A 22,702-nucleotide genomic window follows, 5' to 3' on the forward strand; every position below is an offset into this window, starting at 1 on the left:
CAATCAGAGCTGCAGGATTTCAGACACGTTAGGCCCCACCCACAGGCTTCTGCAGTGTGATTCAGAATAGCTGATATTTTTGCAGGTAGAGTGCATATGGGGGTGCCTGAGAATGTGTCTAAAAGTTGGATCTGAAACACTCCCAGTTTCAAGTCTGCATAGCACTTAGAATCAAAATGGTAAAATAGGTCCCAAAGAGTGCAATTTTCCCACTCTGCTGCATTGGTCGAGTAGCGTAGCAGGGTAGGAAAACAGGAATCGGGACTGATGTCCAGCCGGGTGTAATCTTCCCAGGCCTTTTTTTCTGATTTAATCAGCTTCACTCCAAGGAACAGTACAAGGCTGATTACAATAGGCAAAACTTGATTTAAATCTATCGAGCGAGCCCGGAATGGAACTATCCAAGTTCACTAATATTTCCCACCCCGCTAGTGGAGGCCCACACCAAAAGGGTTATATCTGGTTCACAGCAACGGGGACCAGGCATGATGGCCTTACTGGCGGGACTGGAGACCATAGAGGCTCCTGGGAGGTCAAGGTCCCCCTTGGAAAGTGCTAACCTGGCAGTGTCAGCCTGGCATGCTGACATTGCCTGCTGGACACCACTGCCAGTCTGGCACACTAAAATGCACAACTGGTGATGCCAATGGGGCGGGGCCTCATGGGGGTGGGACCAGACAGGGGTGGAGCTAGATTGGGGGAAGGTAGAAGGGAAAGGGGAACTCTGCATGTGGAGGGGGGTTTGATGGTGAGGCCAGCAACTTGAGGCTGGGGCTGGCCAACAGGAGGCCAGCCATTGGAGGGGGGATCTGATGGAGGAGGGCTGGCGATTGGGATGGCGGGAGGGAGAAGGTCTGTCAACTGATCTCCCTGTATACTGGGAGATTGACACATGCGCAACGGCCCCCTCTGCAGTCTAATGCTGGCCTCTCCAGTGGGATTTGGCCTTGACAGCCATTACCATGAATTGCCTGGCAGCCTCTGTATTGCTGAGTACCATAAATTCATTTCATAAAGCTTGCCCAAAAAATGGGTGGTAAATCTTGCATTTTCCTGCCTCTTGGGCATTTTGTTTTAGGAAAATCATGACAAATTTGCTTTTCAGCACAAACTTACCATATGATTAATGTTGATTACCGTGTCTTTCCCATACTGTAACTTGGAGTTCAAATAGTGTTGAATCTAGTTTATGTCCAGAATATTGTCAAAATCCAAAAAGTAAGGAGTAAAATTTTGTTATGGTTCATTTCCAATTTCCTAACAAGTAATTCAATAGCAGTTATGCTTCAACCAATCCTTTGAACACATTGCTCAAAAGTTGCATGTTACAACATCACAGGTCAGCCTGCAAATGTGAAAAGGCCAAATTTTGGGTTGCTTGCCTTGTTGGCAGAGGCCAACGGTAAGTCTCAAGGTCTCAAGGTTTGCAGCAGTTTAGGGGTAATCATGAGGATTGGGTCATCATGTGGATTCGGTGAATATGATCACACCAGCCCTTCCCAGTTCAGAATGTACTGGTTTCTGCTTTTAAAATTCAACTGGGAGGATTCTCCAGGTCCGCTAGCTCCCGATGAGTATGACGATGGTGCAGAGAACCGAAGGTGGCGAAAAAATGGGTTCTGCACTGGTCCCCAAATTCACTGTGACCTTCCCAGACCTCATGCTGATTGGGTTCCCACCCATAACAGGCCTGAACCCAATGCATATTCAAATTCAGCCTTATAGATTTAATTAGTAGGCTTGAAACTTGATTCAAACAGCTCTCGCTTCCCAGGGGGATCTGCACCAAGTGGGCTTTCATACAGGTTCTCACAAGCAAGGAACTGGCATGTTGGGCCTCATGGGATGAGGAAGCGCCATCAACCCCTCAGCAATGAAAGTCGTCATCCCCCTCCCCCGCACCATGCAAGCATGAGGTTTATCCACTCTGACACCGCACCCCCACCCCCCCCCCCCTCAGGTCTCCCCCCTCACCCCACCTTCAAGCCCGCAGTCAGCACCCTCCTCCATCAGGCCCCTTGCTCATCCCACCATAGACTTCTCCCTCACTCAATCCCCCTTCCCTTCATCCTCAGACCCCCTACTCAGCCTCCCCCTTCAGGCCACGTATGCTGGTATCCTGGCATTGATACTGTGGCTTGGCACCTTGGGCCCTGAGGAAGCTCAAGGAGGAAGGTCCAGTGGCCATTTGACCCTCTGCTGCTGCCAAGCTACAAAAAACAGGTTCCTCAAGAGTCCTGGGCATATGGTGGTCTTGAGCCTTGGGCAAAGGATTGTCCTCACCATCCTCTGCCAGAGTGGAAGTGTCATGGCTGCCCTTTCTTGCTGTTGACTGAAGTCAACGTGGTGGCAGAAGTTCTGCCTGCCGAGAGCCGCTGGCCAGTGAGAGCCTAGCATTTTTTTATTGATGCCAGCAGCAGTGGGAATGCTGGCTGCTGGTGATGATGCACCCACCGAAGGCCCAGAATCATTGGGGGACCCCAGGGCAAAGGCAGGTACAGGGAATTTAGGTTTTGTAGGTTGGGGGTTGTGGGGCATGCAGGGAGGACAGAGGCAAGCTGCCCTGTCCCTTCCCAAGGGTGGGTCTCTTAATCAAGCAAGGGAACCCTCCCAGGGGATCGCTGGTAAACTAGATAGGACTTGCTGAGTGGTCTTCTGTGGCTGCAGGAAAGCCATGCTGTCCCCATTTAATCTCTGAGCCATCACTGAATTGTTGTGGACTCAGAAATAATGGTTTTTCAATTGGCTCATTAATGAGCCTGGTTGACATTCTGTTGCCAGGTACCAGGGATCTCACATCAGCCCATTCATTTTTCCTTTTTCTTGCTGCATGAGACTGCCAGAGTTTCTCTGCTGCAGTTAAGTGGCCCCGGCTGCCTTGTTGGTCATGCATTAAATTTAGTCCAGTATCTGAAAGATGTATAGGAATTTCAGAGGATGGCAGGAGTGGTTCTGGGGTAGATGGCAGAGCCTTGCAGCAAAAAAAAACAATTTTCTAACCTGGTGCCTACTTATTTCCAGTGATTAGTGTTTCAGCCCTAAATTCCAAACAATCAGGCCTTGAGTTTCTGCTTGGTTGGACTGATTTATTTTTGTGCAATCTGGCCAAAATCAGCATAACCACCATCCCATACACTGTCGCATGGTTCAGTGGTAGGTGGGTGTGGGAGAATTTGATGAGAATCAGTTTCACGCTGGTGTGAATTTCCTGTGGGATCTTCTGCTTATGCCCACCATGACAAATCTGGGAACCCGCTAAAGACCAGAGTGAAACTGAACTGCATCCCAATTACAGGATGTAAATGAAGACTGGGCTCTTCTCCCTCAACATACAACTCTTTGCAGTCCCAGAGGGAAGACACATTGTTTCAGGCATGTTCTGGACCAATGTGGCAAGCAGATGTCAGGCAAAGCTCACCTGAACAATGCCTGATGCTGCCTCCAGCATTCGGAATGGAGGCCAGTTGTGATCCTGGACCCGGAACACAGCAGCAGTGGGTGGGAGGACCATCAACAGGTGGAACTTCCAGCCACAGTGACATTGAGGAGGGCCTGCTTTAGCATGTTCCTGGAGATCAATCTTCATTTTCAGGAAGTCAATCTTTTTTCAATAGTGGATCAGTGATATCGGGCACCTCTTCAATGTGGCAGCTGGATATGATAGTGGCCGAAGTACCATCAGGCCTGATCTGCTACAGAAAACAATAGGCAGCACGGTGGCAGAGTGGTTAGCACTGCTGCTCACAGTACCAGGGAACCAGGTTCGATTCTCCGTTTGGGTTTCTGTCTGTGTGGAGTCTGCACATTCTCACCGTGTCTGCATGCATTTACTCCAGGTGCTCCAGTTTGCGCCCACAGTCTGAAAGACGTGCTGGTCAGGAGCGTTCGCCATGATAACTTATCCCTCAGTGTACCCAAACTAGTTGCCGGAGTGTGGCAACTAGGGGATTTTCACAGTAAGTTTATTGCAGTGTTAATGAAAGCCTACTTCGCATCACAGAATCCCTACAGTGCAGAAGGAAGTCATTTGGCCCATCAAGTCTGCGCTGACCACAATCTTATGCAGGCCCTATCCCCTTAACCTCAAGTATTTACTCTGCTAAACTCCACATAGTCACCCGAGGCCAGAATTGAACCCAAGTCCCTGGCACTGTGAGGCAGCAGTGCTAAATACTGTGCCAACTGCTTGCAATACTAATAAATTAACCAATGCATGATTAATGATGTCCAGCCAAAAGATATGATGTATTTTCCTATTGGCCTCTTCAGCAGAAATCTTCTTGCCCCTGCACAGGATTTAGTCCCTGAATGAGAGAATCCTACCCACAAAATCTTAAGCGATTACATTCAGCTCAGATCACGTTTTAGCAAATTTTTACATCAGTTTTAAAAAAATTGTGTTCAAAGTCAATCCAACCATAAAACTAGTCACGCCCAGGCTGAATTAATCACCACTAATTTCCGATAATTGCATTCGTTTGCAGGCCTTTGAAGAGGCAAGGGCACTCATGTGTTTTAAAAGCTTTTGAATGCATTTTTAAATTAATGACTATTGTACACCAACGTAACTAAGAAAAGGTTTAGCATTTTTTTTCTAAATCATTCATTTAAGATTAGGTTAGTCATTAATGATGTAATTAAAATCTAATGCAATTTTGGGTGCAACTTACACCCAGATTGTTGATTGTGTGCAAAACAGATTCTGTTTAATTGTATATTTATATCAGCCACAAAAATATCTGAAGCTCAGGTATGCTGAAACACTTTGGGGGATGATGGGGGCTTCTATCTCAATTTTCAGTAGGCTGGAATGGTAGAGCGGCTGGAGAATCAAGTGGGAGTCCCAGAATGGCAATTACTCTGGGATTTCCATCCTTAATTGACCCCACTCTCTGCCAATGATGTCATGGAGTGCCCATCATACAGTGAAGGGAAGCTTGTTGTGGTATCTGTTTAGTAGACCTCCATGCTGTAAAATCTGTCTATTGTTCTTAAAAATGGGGAGCTCTCACTACAGCCCCTATGTGCAGGGTGGGGGTGGTGGGGAGGGTGGGGGAAGGTAAAAGTCATGCCTGGGCAGCAACAAAAAGGAGGTACTGGGGATTCCATGTCAGGGGCAATTTCTGTGGTGTGGAGGGATTCCATGGTGGGAGTGGGTGGATTGTTCTTAATAGGTGTGAATCTCATTACCATGAATTGACTACATTTCAATAATGGAGGCAATTTGCAGCCCATGCTCCATCTGCAGAAATGTTGGTGTATGTTCAAAATCTGGAGACCATGATCCATGCCAATGAGTTCTGATTTATCTGCCCTTCACTGGTGGAGTGGCATGAAACATGCCATGGAACCACAAAAAGCTAATTTTAATACACTAACATGTCATTAGTGAGCATTCTCTCGTGACTACCTCCCTCACTGGATATTTAGTGGGTGCCAGTGTGATGTCGTGCCAGCGCCATTTACTACAAGTCTACATAAATATGAACTGGCACTTCACCTCTGAGATGGATTTTGGAGGCGAGCACCAAGGCTGCTAGCAACCTCTGCAGCATGCTTTGCTCAGAGGGCACCGGAGAGGACCCAAAAGGGATACAGAATCACCGTTTTGGGGAGAGGTGTTGGGAAGGGTCACTTTCTTACCTTCTCTTCATATTGGGTCATCACTTGCTTTGAAGGGCTTGTGAAGGCTTGTATGGAGGCAGCACTTCTCTTGTCCTCCTTCCAGTGTTCCTGTCACAGAGCAGTTGAGTGAGTGCCCTTCCTTAATGGGGGCTGCCAAGAAAATGGGAGGGACATAGCACTGCCATTCTCAAATATGAGGCACCAGATGAGTGCAGTAGTTCCACCAAGCTTGGTGGAATGAACAGACAGGGTGGAAGCTCTGTGAATGAATGAAGGAAGGAAAATTTACTGCCGAACATTCAAAACAAAATGGTGACTTATTGACACTAGTGCCTATATTCACTCATGTCCACCAAATACCTACAGTTTCTTAATGTTCCTGATCCTCCCACTACGTTTAGGTGTATCCCCAGGGTTCACAGCTGAGGTTGAGAAGGCCTGTTGAATTCCACATTCTTTTGACTGAGGTGACCTTGTGGGCATTTTTTGGGAGGCTGGGACTTTGAGGGTCCAGGCCTGTTTTCAGGCAGCACGCATGTTTGACTGCTTCTCTCCTCAGTGTCAGGGGATGGAAGTGTGTTGCTCAAGGGACTAGAGGTGCCAGCTAGGCTGGGAACGCCCAGGGCCCTCTGGCTGTACTCCTGCTGATTTGCTTCCCTTTGGGTTTCTGTGGGCCCCTATGCTCATCATGAGATGGAGGGGCAGCTGGAATGAGGTCCAGAAGCTTTAGCGAATTTTGGCATTGATACTCATAGATTCCCAACATATACAGTTGAAGTCCTATATTGAAGGTGTCATCATCGAAAACATAGAAACTAGAAGTAGGAGTATGCCATTTGGCCTTTTGAGCTCTGCCATTCATTTTGGTCATGACTGATCATCAAATTCAATATCTATTCCCCCCCTTCCTCCCATATCGCTTCATCCCCAAGAGCTGTGTCTAATTTCTTCTTGAAATCAGATGTTTTGGCCTCAACTACATTTTGTAGTAGTGAATTCCACACATTCACCACCCTCTGGGTGAAGACATTTCTCCTCACCCCAGTTCTAAAAGGTTTTCCCCTTATCCTGAAACTATGACCTGTAGTTCTGGACTCCCCCAACATTGGGGACATTCTTTTTAAATCTACCCTGTCTAACTCTATTAGAATTTTATAAGTTTCTATGAGATCCCCTCTCACCCTTCTAAACTCCAGTGAATACAATCCAACCAACTTAGTTGTTCCTCATGTACAGACCTATCATTCCAGGAAGCAGCCTGGTAAATCTTTGCTGTACTTCCTCTATAGCAAGGGTATTCTTCCTCAGATAAGGACACTAAGATTGCACGCAATACTCCAAGTGTGACCTTACCAACACCCTATACAACTTCAGCAAAACCCTACACTCAAATCCTCTCGCTATGAAGGCCAATATACCATTTGCCTTCTTTACTGCCTGCTATACCTGCATGCTTACTTTTACCAACTGATGCACGAGGACTCCAAGGCCTTGTATCCATCTCCTTCAATTTACACCCATTCATGTAATAATCTGTCTTCCTATTATTGTCACTAAAGTGGATAACCTCACATTTATCCACTTTATACTCCATCTGCCATGCAGGTACCCACACACTCAGCCTGTCCAAATCATGTTAAAGCATCTCTGCATCCTCCTCACAGTTCTCCCTCCCACCCAACTTTGTATCATCTGCAAATTTGGAGATAATACATTCAGTTCCCTTTTCCTAATCATTAATATATAATGTGAACAGTTGGGGTCCTAGCACAATTCCCTGTGGAACCCCACTAGTCACTGACTGCCAGTCAGAAAAAGACCCATTTCTTCCTATCTGCTAACCAGCTTTCTATCCATCTCAAGACATTACCTGCAATCCCATATGATTTAACTTTACATAGTAGTCTGTTACGTGAGACCTTATTGAAAGCCTTCTGAAAGTCTAAATAAATCACATTCACTGGTTTAACTCTACTAGTTACATCCTCAAAAGATTCCAATAGATTCAACAAGCATTTTGTAAATCCATGCTGACTTTGTGTGATTATACCACTGATTACCATCGCCTACCATGGGGGGCATGACCTGCACCAAGGTCTTCACTGTGGATGCCAACCTTGCAGTGTTGACCTCGGTGCGCTGCAGTGATGGTACCATCTCCTCAGATGGAAGGTGGTGGGACTCCTCCAACTGCCTTGCAATCTAAGGAGGGATTCTGTCATCCCTTCCTGATACTTTGCAGCTGTGAGATGACCTGGCCCAGGGACACATTATCGGCGAGGGGCTCAGTAGAGTCCTGGGCTCTGGCATACCTCCAAGTGTCACTTCCCTGGAACAACTCTCCTCTGCCTGCTGTGGATCTTCAGCTGTAGGGTGCCCATTACTTCGTGATTTCACCAAAGTATGAGTATCTGTGCTGATACCAGCTGCGGATGGCAGCTGCAATGCCTCTTCAAACTGCTGGAGTCCAGTGGGTCTAGGGAGTGTGAGTTGCTCCAACCTGTTCCGCTGACCGGCCTGCAAGAGAAATGGTATGGCATTACTACATTACAGGGGATACAGAGAGAATATTGGTTAATGACTTGAGACTTGAGGAATGACCTCATATGTGTTGAGGATTCTCACATTTCTCTGCTGTCCCCACTTCAGCAGTACAGGCACACTCTTCCTCCTGACTGGCCAGGTCGAGGGCTCACTCCTCAAAATGTGTTTGCGGATGACACAAAGATGAGTGGGAAAGCAAATTGCGTGGAGGATGTGGAAAGCCAGCAGAGAGATTTGGATCGGCTAAGTGAGTGGGCAAGGATCTGGCAGATGGAGTATAACATTGGCAAGTGTGAGGTATCCACTTTGGAAGGAATAATAGTAAAATGGACTATTATTTAAATGATGAAAAATTACAACATGTTACTATGCAGAGGGACCTGGGAGTCCTTGTGCATGAATCTCAAAAATTCAGTTTGCAGGTGTAGCAGGTGATCAAGAAGGCAAATGGAATGTTGGCCTTTATAGCGAGAGGAATGGAGGATAAAAGCAGGGAGGTCTTGCTGCAATTGTACAAGGTACTGGTGAGGCCTCACCTAGAGTACTGTGTTGCAATTTTGGTCCCCCTATTTGAGAAAGGATATATTAGCTTTGAAGGGAGTGCAGAGAAGGTTCATCAGGTTGATTCTGGAGATAAGGGGGTTATCTTATGAGGAGAGATTGAGTAGACTGGGCCTGTGCTCGTTGGAGTTTAGAAGGCTGAGGGGAGATCTTATAGAGACATAAATGGTAATGAAGGGGCTAGACAGGGTAGAAGCAGAGAGATTATTTCTACTTAGAATGGAAACAAGAACTAGAGGGCACAGCCTCAAAATAAGGGGGAGTCACTTTAGAACAGAGTTGAGGAGGAACTTCTTCTCCCAGAGGGTAGTGAATCTTTGGAATTCCCTGCCCATTGAAGTAGTGGAGGCTACCTTGTTAAATGTGTTTGAGTCACAGATAGATAGATTTTTGACCAGTAAGGGAATTAAGTGTTATGGGGAGCAGGCGGGTAAGTGGAACTGAACAACTATCACATCAGCCATGATCTTATTGAATGGCGAGGCAGGCTCGAGGGGTTAGATGGCCTACTCCTGCTCCTATTTCTTATATTCTTATGTTCTTACATGTGAGTTATCATATTAGGCTTGACTGCAGCTGGCTGGGCCCTCTGACGCCAGTTGTGGTTGAGTTTGTCCTGCAATGGCATAGTGATGGTGATCATTGTGGCAAATGTGGGGCTTGAGTATGAACAGGAATGTGAGGAGCATAGCAGCTACTGGTGGAACACTGGTGTTTGTGGGAGGGAGAGGGAAGCTGGTGCCTGGTGTTGGCAAAGGCCAAGGTGGCTGAGTGAGAGAAATGGTTGGGGGTGTGAGGGGAGTGCAAGAAAGTCCCATGGGAGACAGGGAGTTTCATTTTCTTTCAACACTGTTGCCCCGTCCTCTTCTGGAGTGCGCTTTCACTAACCAGGGCCACTGCATCCCAAACGGAGGTGGTGACCCTCTGGAAAGCTGCCTTTTGGAGCAGGAGTAGAGTGTGTCCTGCCACATCTCCACTCCATCCAGCATTCTTGTGAGGACTCCTTCAAAAAGTGCAGTGCTGCCTTCTTATCCGCCATTTCCTGCAGTCATTGTTGAACAAGTGCTGGGGTGCCATTTATTTGGAGCTCCCGGTCATTGTCGCAGTTAAGTCATTGCAGGTTAGGCGAATCAGAGGAGACATGCCGCTGGAGCAGCATGAAACTCATAGACATATAAATTATCATTAATGAGGCATAGCATTCGGCCTGAAAACATCCTGGTGCCGTTGGCAGAAATCAGTCCATTTTTCACCGCAAAACTCATGCTTTACATTTTCCGGTACGATTTCACCCATAATTAATCGGCTTAACATCTTTGCATCCAAGATCATTGAATTCTCCCTCTCGCTGGCATGTTGTCACTCCAGTGGGAATCACTATTAATCGCCAGCAGCTGGGTGCCAGTGCAGCTCCTGGGTGGTCAAGGAACGGCTAGCAATGCATTGGTTATGCCCCGACACCCTGTTGGTGCCAACCTGGTACTGTGGCACTGCCATAAGGCAGGGCTTGGGGATGGGGCCTTTGGGGAACCCTTTTGGGAGGATCCCATTATGTGGTGGGAGAAAGTGTTGATGCAGGGAGGGACTGTCCTAAAGTCCCGATGCCGGTTGAAGGTTTGGGTAACCCTGTTGCTTGTATGGTGTGGAATTTGTGTGTGTGTGTGTGTGGGGGGGGTGGAGGGTGGGGGGTGGGGGGGGGGGGGTGGTGGAACTTGTGGGGGTGAATCTGTGGGAGGAGGATGGTTGGTGATCTGAATATTTAGCATTGGTGGGAATGTTACCTCTCTATGGTCAAGGGCTGGGGTGCTCCACTTGTCTGCTGTGGGTTGCAATGTCCATTGAGAGGGGTGGGGAGGGAGCTTCACTTTGAGATCTCTATGGAGCTGGCCTTGAAGGCTGTCTGAGGCCCCACCCCATCACAATGGTGGCGTAAAACATGCCCCCTGCTTTTTTTTGACAAGTGTCAGAAGATCGGGAGTGAAAACCTGGCTATGTTTCTGGCGAGAAACACATCGGTATTCAATCAGAACCTAACACTTTGCCATTGTCTTGGGAAATTCAGCTCAATGCATTAAAGAATATGGCAGGAAAAGCCAACAGCTGCACTCCGCTTTTCCCCCCAAGTGAATCAAAAATGAGAAAATTCAATTTCTAAAGAGTGAAATGCTATAAAAATGTAATTTTGACTTAATCTGAAACCTTTTTGCAATGTTGTACATCTTTCACGCAATCGTCATAACAATGAAGGAAATTCTCCAGCCTCCCTACCCTGTTCACTGGCGAAGGGATTCTCTGGTTGTGCTGCTGTCAATAGGATTTCCCACTAATGTCACCCCATGCCGCCATGAAACCGTTGGGAGGATATGTGCTGCCAGCAGGACCAGAGAACCCCGCGTGTAAATGACTGGAGAATTCCCCCAATACTTAAACGCACCTTCGCAACAAATGCATTTCACTTAATTAATGAGTTGTTGTAACAATTTTTCCATGTTTAAAATATGTCCCATGATTGATATAATCTAATTTTTGAAGTTACTTGATTAATGGGCGCAACATTTGCAATGTTAGGCTCGAGCTGGAATATGACATTTTTAATAAGGGTGAAAATGAATGGTATTTTAATTACAATGTTAAACACTATGCACCCTTAGGCATGACAATTTCATAAATGAGACTCTCGATGTTGTCTCAATGTAATACTTCTCAATTGCACCCAATATCAAAACTGCAGAACAGTAATGTAGTTCATAAAACAACATATTTTTGACCAAAATCAGTCACTTATAATACCTATTTGCAACCCTAGATATTGTATTTCATTTATCAATTGCATTATTCTTTTATTGAATGAATGGGCCTTCTTAATATTACATTGGCATTCAAAAATATCTTTGGAAATCATTAAGAAGCTATCCTAAATAATTTTCTTGATTAAAATGTGACATTCTGATCAAATCTAGAAAAGATAAACCACATTGGAAAGAAGCATATACTGCTACTGCATTTTTTCTAAGTAACAACTTAAGGGGTAATGCCACCATCTGCCCACCACCCTCAACAAAGAAGGAATGCTGAGGAGAACTAATTTGGTACTTAGCGGTGGCTTTAATACTCACTAGTTTGACAGTAAAGGGACGCTGCCTTTCAGTTGAGACAGAGCAGTGTTGGAAAGTCAACCATTTGTCACATTTTCCATCAGTGATCATGTTTAGTCAGTCATATTTCTTGGCTGCACTAAATTTCCTATCAGGTTAATAAATTAGAAGTTTGTAATTACATTTCCGTACTTTTAATGATGGTCTTGGAATGGAAACTGCCAAATCTGTCATTAACTATACTCTGGATCACGTTTATTTAAAAACAGAATTATTTTTCAAAAATGTCTGCAAACATTTTATTCATAATTTTCCAAAATCCTAGATCTTGGAAACTTGTTTTTTATATGAGCATGTCAAGTATTTAAATTCAAATCTAAGGCATATATTTTAATGTTTATTGCTGGATGCAAAATTGCTAGTTGTGGATCAGTGATTATCCATTTTCTTTCCCATTATTAATCAGTTGAAATAATCTTTGGATGGCATATACAATGGCTATCTAATCTGCTACTACCAATCTTCTATTCTGAACTGTAAATGTTTTGATTAATGTTTAGTTCATCTTTCAAAAGCAATTTAAATAATACTATAAAACACCACAAACTAATTCTCATTATTTTATCTAAATTAGTATGCATTAAATTTTTATGGAAGGCTGAATGACACAATTTTGTGTTAGATTTCCAAAAAATAAATTTGCAAACCACATATCTTTGGAGATATTGCTTCTTAAATTGTATATAACTCAAGTACTGATCTGATTTTAAGTTCTAATTGGTGTAAAAGTTTCCAAATTAACACAGGGCAACATTCTGAAGAAAGTTAAATCAGAAAGGTGACTAACAATTTGAAAGTAATTGCTGTTTATAACATTTCTGCTGTATATTCCTGAAAATATACATTTCTGGAACAGACAAACAATGTGTTGAAACAATTGGTATGTTATGTAGGGCAGAAGGGTGGTCCTGTTACAAAATTTCCTTTAGGGGCCTTAGTTCTCTTTTAATGCAAATATGTGTATGTAGAAAATCTCAGAAATGTCCAATGCTATCGCAATCATTTCTTCATTCTTCTGATCTTGTCCCAATGCATTACAACCTGTGGTTGAAAAATGCTTTTTTTATTTCCCTGTAATGAAGACATCTAATGCAAAGCAGATGTCTGTCACAAAACATTTTTGTCATTGTGACAATACCTTCCCACGTGCCCTTGTTCTTTGCTGACTGTGCTCTTGTTTCCCTTCAAGGTCTGGCGCACCTGATGATGGGCGACCAAGGTATGGGTTCCATTCCTTTTTTCCACTGTGCTTCCTTCTTCCCCCCCCCACCCCCATTAGTAGTTGTCTTTAAACTCTCTCTAGAAATAATCTACAAAAGTTTATACCTCCACCTTGGCTGTTTCAAGAAAATCTGTCTTTCTTTATTCTTTTCTTTTTGCACTTGAGTCAAGCTTCTTGCTTTGTCTTTGTCTTTGTGCAAATTAGGAAAACGTGAGAACAATGAATGTGAAAATGTTAGTGTTAACAATAATTAATGTTAAAATTATTATTGAGTGTGTAGCTAGTTTGGAGTGCTTGAAGTCAAAATGTTTAGATTATGCTTGCTTATGTATCAGGTGGTAGTGTCACTAATTAGTGCCTGCTCTTACCTTGGAGTGTGATAAGTTGTCACACTTTATTGCAACATGTGTGCAACAGTGTGCTTAAACCATAAACAGAGATGCATGGCTGATTGAAAGTATGTTATATGCACCTGCCCAGGCTGTTGGAATGCTGGAGGAATGGTTTTGCAAGCAAGTCAACCACATTATTTCACCCCCAATTACTTTCAATGTCCTTTTTAAGTTGAGTCAGTGAATTCATGGTTCTCCAGGTGTTTTGAACACATAAACTTCCTGACGGAAAATTTCCTGCATAACATGGAATTCATGCTTCCATCTCAATATACTCATGTTACACATGTATGTTTACATATTAAATATATTTTTGTTGCTATAATTAGTTGCATTTACATATAACCATGAAACTTATAAATTGTTTCTCTCTTTTTATTCAAATATGCTTACTTCATGGAACCATTCCATCAATTTCATAGGTAAAATTAAAGGTACAAAATGTTTTGTTTTCTTTGGGATAATTAAAATAAATATAAAATTAATGGCCATTTATGTATATGGGATAAATTTCATTTTTATTTGTTGCTGAAGCTTTATGCTGGTTAAATGATGTGTGGTTATGATGTTGCATTGTATTACAAGATCTCAAAGGTAAGGCTATTGATATTGTTTTGACTGTTTATACAGATCATGAGATTGTTATCTGCTTGTTGAACACAATAATTTAGCAAGATAAGAGAAAATTCTTCCTTCATATTGGAAGATTAACATGTTTGTAACTTTAATTTTTAGAATACTTCATTTTCTGGACAAAACCATTCTAATTTTAATTACCAATACTTGCAATATAACAAAGTCCCTTATAAAACTCAACAAAATTTAAACATAATGTCACACATTTTAATTTGAGCAGTTTAGTTTTAATTATATTTAATAGGTATTAAATAATTGCTTTTAATGCATTTCAATAAGAAAAGGCCATGGAGTACTGAGTAGAAACAACATTGGATAAATGTAAATGCTGAATGTTATATTTGCTCAGTTAAAAGATATTTTAGGTATCATATTCAAGATCACAATTTTAAATAAACATGTGGGATAAAGTTTAATATTTAAAAAATGCAGTTCTGTGAGAGTAAATACACAACTCTCCTGGTAGCCCACAACCTTCGCCAATAAATTGTGTAGCCATGTTAATACAGAAGGAACTAAGAGTTAGCTGAACTTAGTTGTGGTGGTACTATGAATTCCATGTTCATTTTTTTTGCTTAAAAAAAATCCAACTTAGCCAGATGTTCATGCTAGAAGTGCTTGTATGGATGACAGATGTAGATAGGTTTTAGTTTTGGTTTTGATAGTCTGGCAGTTGAAAATTGTTCACACTTATTATCAACGTTTAAGCATAAATATTAATCACTTAGGTTGAACACTGATGAGTGACTGGAGCTGTCAAGTTGTGTGGCAAAAACCATTCAATACATTGGAGCAGGGAGAAACTTTGATGAGGAAAACAATTAGCAGTTAGAAGACAGAGATTAATGTAGGGATTAGACCATATAATTTTGATAGTAATTTACTCTGTTCTTTTGAAGTATGTTAACTGCTCACTTGTTTACATTTTGACTCCAGGGTTGCTTTTGAGATTTTATTTGTGGAGGAATGGGTATGTGAGGGGCTTAAAATGGATGGCATAGTCAGAAGCTAGAAAGGAAGCATATTTGGCCAATTTTCATTGTTGGGTCTTAGTTTCATAATTCACCTTGATCTCCAAAGTCTCACTATTGGAAAGGTAATACTTAATAAGTTAAGTGCTAAGTCAAAGAAGTCAAAAAAATCTCTGCGTTTTTCACAGTATTCTCTGTGGAACTGGCTGATGTCAGCAAGGGCAACACTGGGATGATAACATTGGTCTCACCATACCTTGGTCAAGGAAATGAAAATCGGAAGTTGTTCCCATCCTTGATCAATATTTAATCATTGGTGCAAGTGCATAAGTGTGGCTGTTAAGTGAGGATGGGATAGACTTGAACAAAGAACAAAGAACAATACAGCACAGGAAGAGGCCCTTTGGCCCCCCAAGCCTGCACCGATCATGTGTTCCTAACTCGGCCATCCGTTTGTGTCCCTCTATTCCCAGTCTGTTCATGAGGTGGTTGACTGGTCTGACTGCACTTGTTGTCAAGGTCTGCAAATAAATAATCATAATTTGAATGAGGTACTGGACAACAGCTTCTGCAATGGGACTATATCCCAGTTATGAGTGAATTACTTCAGAAGAAGAGGCTGGGATTAAGCCAGTAATAAAGGAAATATACACAATAGAAAGAAAGGATTGTCTCATTGTTTTGATGGATAACTCCAAAAATGTGTGGGTTAGGTTGATTGGCCATGCTGAATTGCTGAAGTGTTAGCGGAATATCAGGAGGATTGGGAGGGTGAATGTGTGTGGTTACAGAGATGGGGCGAGGGTGGGATTTTGTCAGTGTAGGCTCGATGGGCCGAATGGCTTCATTCTGTACTGTTGGCATTCTATGATTCTATTCTATTCTGTGACTGTTCAGCTTGAGGACAGTTGTTCATCATCTAGGTTGATGTCAGCTCATATGTAATGTAAAACCAAATCTTGATTTGTAGATCCAATTACAAAGCTTACAGAATAAGTTATTGTTAGATGAGTGGATGAAAGCACTGGCGTATCTGGGTATCCAACAAAGACTTGACCAGACTGTTGAAATTGCTTGATGAGAAAGACTTCTCCAATTGGATCTGTCCAAGGCCATTGTTTCCCATGTAGTGGGGTCAACTTATGAGCTCTAAAATTGGCTTTCAGGAAATCTTTGTTTATAAATTTGTGATGTTCTTCATTGCGAGCTACCAAGTTTAGCTGGCTTTGGAATACTGCCTTTGGTATGTGGGAATCTTCCATATGGCCAATCCAGAGAAGCGGAGCTCTGAAAAGTATGCTTTCAATACCATGTATGTAGCAACAACTTTGGTGAGAGGGATTTTGTCCTGCCACTTGGATGTTATAGATGGATCTTAAGCAATAAAAATGGAATATGTCCAGTTGCTTTATGTGATGCTGATAGGTTGCCCATGCCTCAAGACAGTTATAAATCTCACAACACCAGGTTAAAGTCCAACAGATTTATTTGTAGCAAACACCACTAGCTTTCGGAACTGGCTCTTCCTTCGAAGGAACAGCCAGTTCTGAAAGTTATTTGTGACTAATAAACCTGTTGCACTTTAACCTGGTGTTATGAGACTTCTTACTGTGTTTACCCCAGTCCAATGCCGGCATCTCCACATCATGCCTCAAGAGTCATAGGCATGTGCAAACTATATCTGGTAGACTTTGATCTTTGTTTTGAAACAAACTACATATTTTCTCCAAATGGGTAGCTTACAGAATTCTGAACTTGCTTTTGCCATGCTATGGGTGATTTCATCATCCAGGGTGAGTTTTTGAACAGGATATTCCCAAGATAGAAAAAATTATGAACTGAGTTGAAGGATATATTGTTAATTGTGACAATGAAATCTTAGGATTTGTGACCAGAGACAGATTCGTACAAAGTCTGTCTTTTTGAGACTTTCCATAAGGCCAAAGCATTTTGAGGTTTGGGCAAAGCAGCCAACAGCAAAAACCCAGCCTGCAGGTGCATCAGGTGGTCAGGAAGGCTAATGGGATGCTGGCCTTCATAGCAAGGGGGATTGAATATAAAAGTAGGGTCTTGCTGCAACTATACAGGGCACTGGTGAGGCCGCAGCTGGAGTACTGTGTGCAGTCTTGGTCGCAAGGATATTTTGGCCTTGGAGGGAGTGCAGAGGAGGTTTACTAGGCTGATGCCGGAGTTGAGGGGGTTGAAATATGAGGAGAGGCTGAATAAACTAGGCTTGTACTCGTTAGAGTTTAGCAGAATGAGGGGAGATCTCATTGAGACATATAAGATGATGAATGGGATGGATAGGATAGAGGTGGAGAGGCTCTTCCCGCTCAGAAAGGACAGTAGGACTAGAGAGCACAGCCTCAAGATAAAGGGGGGGCGGTTTAGAACAGAGTTGAGGAGGAACTTCTTCACTCAAAGGGTGGCGAATCTCTGGAATTCTCTGCCCGTTGAAGTGGTGGAGGCTGCCTCGCTAAATATATTTAAGACGCGGGTTGATAGGTTTTTGATAGGCAAGGGGATTCAAGGTTATGGGGAGAGGGCAGGAATGTGGAACTGAGACACGACAGATCAGCCATGATCTTATTGAATGGCGGGGCAGGCTCGAAGGGCTAGATGGCCTACTCCTGCTCCTATTTCTTATGTTCTTAACAGGATGGCCTCATAAGCTGTACCACAGAAAAATATATTTTGCTTGGTAATATAAATGCATTTATGGCATTTAAAGTGAGATGAAAATTAACATAAGTTGTTTTCTCATTTGAAATTTGGAAATATACATTTTGTATGTCAACAAGGCAGAGTATTGATTAATTGGAAAATTTTAAGTTAATTAATGTGTGAAGCATGGAAAATGATATGATAGGCTGAATTTTATACAAGGCCAACCTCCCTGGTGTAAAAGTTAAGGTGACCTCACCTGCACTTTGCCAGCTTGTGCCACAGTGATTGAACGGCCATTGGGTCTATAATGCCTTGGGACAAGTCATAAATTGGAAAGCTACAGGTTAAGGAAATGGCTGGCAGCTGTTTTATCCCAGCAGCAGCATTGAAAGCCATGGCTACTTTTGAGACTGCAGTGGGCTCCAAAGAAAAGGAACTTTGAAGTCTGGCCCTACAGCTAAGTCCGGGGTCTTTTGTTGCAGGCCCTGGTAAGGTGGGTGTGGGGGCCAGAACTCCATGAGTGTGAACGCAGATGGGCAGACAGTGGGTATGATGCACTGTCATTATGCTCAATTTTACAAACCCACTATCCCACCTGCCATTCCCCCCAGAGGGTTGTGTAAAATTCTGGCCTTTGAGTTGAAGATCTGTCGAACAGTCAGATTATCTTCTACATTCGTTCTGTCATATTGACATATTATGGATTTACAGTTTAATTTGCAATCAGATTATTTGGAAACATTAGTCTACATGGGTGGCACAGTGATTACCACTGCTGTCTCACAGTACCAGGGATCTGGGTTCAATTCCCGGCTGGGATCACTGTCTGTGTGGAGTGTGCACATTTTCCCTGGTCTGCGTGTGTTTTCTCTGAGTGCTCCGGTCTCCTCCCACAGTCCAAAGATGTTCTAGTTAGTTGATTGGTCATGGTAGATTGCCCCTTAGTGCCAGGGGGATTAGTAGGGTAAATACGTGTAGTTATGGGGATGGGGTCTGTGTGGGATCGTTGTTGGTGCATGCTCAATGGACAGAATGACCCCCTTCTGCACTGTAGGGGTTCTACAGATCTATGAGAATGATGCTGAGTTACTAATAATCTTGTGAGAATATTTGAAGTACTGCAGCAGTGGCATGTAATTTCTGGCTACATGATGAAAACATCTGAGCACATTAATGGAGTGAAATTTGTGAGATTTTCCAACCCTTTGAACTGCTAGGATCTTTCAGTCCCACCAACGGTGCACCCCTGCTGCAGATTTCCCAGTGGCCTGTGGTGGATTCAATGGGAAATACCACTGACAGCAGCCAAACCAGAAGATCCTGCTACTAGCCAATGGCTGCCGTCTCCCACAGCTGTGAAATACGTCGTGGTAGAATGGACAGGGGCAAAAACTCATGCTGTATGACTCTGTGACAACATGGGCTCACAGTAAATCAGCAACCCATTTCACACCGTGCCAAGATTACCTTTCCATTAATATTAATTATGAAGAAAATTGAGTATATGTAGGATGGGCTGCTATTTAATCCAGGACAATTCCGTTGACCAGTTTCATTTTCTAATGTTGATGTGAGCTTATTCATCATTGCTTTCTTAACTGTAGAGGACATTATCCAGATTCTCATTCACTGCAATAGATTGATTGCATCATGCATACTTTTACATTTTAATGGTACAAGCTTGCCATAATGGTTATTTTTGAGTTTACATGATGAGAGGAAAAACCAAAGGATATTTTTATTTGCAATTAGGTTGCACGTTTGATACGGAGATTGGGTTTAGTAGAGCACTGAGATCTGTCAGATAAGAATCTTCTTCTGGGCCAGTGAATTCTTTCCTAAGTGGGATCTGTTTCAGCACTATCTGTTTTTTGGACATGGGGTTTAGTTGGTAATTTTATTGGAAGAGGAATGGGAAAATGTATCTTGAGTCTCTAAAAAAAAGACTTTATTTATTTTCTCCTGCTATATTGGAATTTCTCCAATTAGTCAGTCTTTTAAAGATTTTTTATGGCCAACTGATATGCATCATACAAGAAGGGCTCAGCATGTATAACTTATGGTTTTCCCTCCCTTTTGATATGTTAGTCTTTGGCTTCCACTTAGCACTAATATGATGGCATATTTGGACTGAGAATGCACCAGGTGAGAAATTGTCTCCATGACACAGTCCAAAGATGTGCAGGTTCTGTTGATTGGCCATACTAAATTGACGCTAGTATCAGGGGGATTAGCAAGGGTTACGGGGATAGGGCCATGGTAGGATTTAGTCAGTGAAGACTTGATGGGTCAAATGGTCTCCTTCTGCACTGTAGGGATTCTATGATTCTATGACTCAACATCAATCTAGCTTGTGTCTTGAGTTGTGACTTCATTGTCCTGTGCCAATGAACTGCCATCTGAAGATATTATAAAGCAAAGTAGTCATCATTTTACATTTACTGATTTCCATTTTAGGTTTTTAGTGGCTTTCTGCTTGTGCCATGCATTTTTTCTTAACTATTAATTCGTTGTCAATTGTGTGAACATTAATGAGAATATTTTGTGAGGCAAGGTAAAAGTAGCACTAAAGGTAAAAGAAATAAAGGAATTTGGTATGTAGCAATTAGTTTAAACTTCAACCAGTATGTTAGCTTTTCTAATTGAAATAGCTTCCCACTCCCTGTGTGTAAGGGAGATTGTGAAGGGTAGGATAGTCAACACGGTTTTGTGAAGGGTAGGTCGTGCCTCACAATCCTTATCGAGTTTTTTGAAAAGGTGACCAAAGAGGTGGGTAAGGGTAAGGCAGTTGACGTGGTGTATATGGATTTTAGCAAAGCGTTTGATCAGGTTCCCCATGGTAGGCTACTGCAGAAAATGCAGATGCATGGGATTGAGGGTGATTTAGCAGTTTGGATCAGGCATTGGCTAGCTGATAGAAGACAGAGGGTGGTGGTTGATGGGAAATATTCAACCTGGAGTTCAGTTACAAGTGGTGTACCTCAGGGATCTGTTTTGGGGCCACTGCTGTTTGTCATTTTTATAAATGACCTACATGAGGGTGTAGAAGGATGGATTAGTAAATTTGCTGATGACACCAAAGTCAGAGGAGTTGTAGACAGTGAGGATGGATATTACAGTTTGCAGAGGGACATAGATAAGCTGCAGAGCTGGGCTGAGAGGTGGCAAATGAAGTTTAATGCGGAAAAGTGTGAGGTGATTCACTTCGGTAAGAGTAACAGGAGTACAGAATATAGGGCTAATGGAAGGACTCTTAGTAGTGTCGGCAAGCAGAGAGATCTTGGTGTGCATGTGCATATCCCTGAAAGTTGGCATCCAGGTTGATAAGGTTGTTAAGAGGGCATATGATGTGTTAGCTTTTATTGGTAGAAGGATTGAATTTCGGAGCCGTGAGGTCATGTTGCAACTGTACAAAACTCTGGTGTGGCCGCACTTGGAGTATTGCGTGCAGTTCTGGTCGCCGCATTATAAGAAGGATGTGGAGGCATTGGAAAGGGTGCAGAGGAGGTTTACCAGGATGTTGCCTGGTATGGTGGGAAGGTCTTACGAGGAAAAGCTGAGGGACTTGATGGTATTTTTGTTAGAAAGAAGAAGGTTAAGAGTGTCCTAATTGAGGCATACAAGGTGATCAGAGGGTTAGATAGGGTGGATAGTGAGAGCCTTTTTCCTCAGATGGTGATGGCTAACACGAGGGGACATAGCTTTTAATTAAGGGGTGGTAATTATAGGATGGATGTCAGAGGTAGGTTCTTTACTCAGAGGGTAGTAAGGGCACGGAATGCCCTGCCTGCAGTAGTTGCGGACTCGCCAACTTTAAGGGTGATCAAATGGTCAGTGGATAGGTATATGGATAACATTGGAATAGTTTAGGTTACAGGGTCATTAGATTGGTTCCACTGGTCGGCGCAACATCGAGGGCCGAAGGGCCTGTACTGCGCTGTAATGTTCTATGTCCTATGTTAAATATGCACACCATTTTAATTAACCAATTAATGAATTAATTAAATTAAATAGTATACAACTAAAGGAATTTAGAGCATTCAATTTTGCTGTCATCACTTTGTTTTGAGGACTGAAAACTTTCAGCTGGTTTATTTAAACTATTTTGGAAGTTTAATATGAAAATAGTTGTCAAATTTAAATTTTAGGTTTTTATCTAATAGTTTTTCAGAAATGCATGACTTCAGTTTTTCTGTTTATTTTAAAAGTGAAATAAAGGTATACTCATTAGTTTCAAGGACATAAGTACTTCTGGCAAATTTCTATAAAATATTCCGAAGATTTATTTATAATTTCTTATTGGGGCACAGGTTCAAGGCGAGAGGGGGAATGTTTAAGGGAGGTGTGCGGGGAGATATTTCACACTAAGAGTGGTGGATGCCTGGAACAAGCCACAGCAATGTGATTCACTCTCAACTCTCCTCTGAACAAGGGCAACTAGTGATGGGCAATAAATGCTGGCCAGCTAGGTGTAAAGATTCGCATTCGAATCAGTAATCTGTAAACTGTCTGTGCTTTATATGCTCTGTCTGAGGCCAGAACTCTTCATTCACCTGACGAAGGGACTAACCCGAGAGCTAGTGAGTGTACTATCAAATAAATCGGTTGGACTTAAACCTGGTGTTGTCAGACTTTTTACTGTGTTTACCCCAGTCCAACGCCGGCACATCCACATCACAGCTAGCATGTGCCGTGAATGAATAAAAAAAAAACACTGCCAGAGAAGGTGGTGGAAGCAGGCACATTAGCAATATTTAAGAGACATCTGGATGGCTACACGAATAGGGAGGGAATGGAGGGATACGTTCCAAGTAAGGGCAGAAAGTTTTTTGTTTATTTAGGACATCATGATTGGCACAGGCTTGCAGGGCTGAAGGGCCTGTTCTTGTGCTGTACTTTTCTTTGTTCTAGAAACAGTAGTGGGATTTG

At 42.9% G+C, this 22,702-nt stretch overlaps 1 protein-coding gene across 1 annotated transcript in view; it reads left to right on the forward strand.

Annotated features, from left to right (window-relative positions):
* nrxn1a (neurexin 1a) overlaps positions 1-22,702 on the forward strand; it is a 1,747,513-nt gene that overhangs the window by 234,529 nt on the left and 1,490,282 nt on the right. The window contains exon 4 of the mRNA XM_080200471.1: positions 13,075-13,104. Coding sequence (XP_080056597.1) covers positions 13,075-13,104 — 30 coding nt within the window. The remainder of the gene's footprint in view (positions 1-13,074; positions 13,105-22,702) is intronic.

Source organism: Carcharhinus amblyrhynchos, chromosome 12 (genome assembly GCF_965287045.1).
Source record: "Carcharhinus amblyrhynchos chromosome 12, sCarAmb.v2.hapA, whole genome shotgun sequence".
NCBI classification, from domain to species: Eukaryota; Metazoa; Chordata; class Chondrichthyes; order Carcharhiniformes; family Carcharhinidae; genus Carcharhinus; species Carcharhinus amblyrhynchos.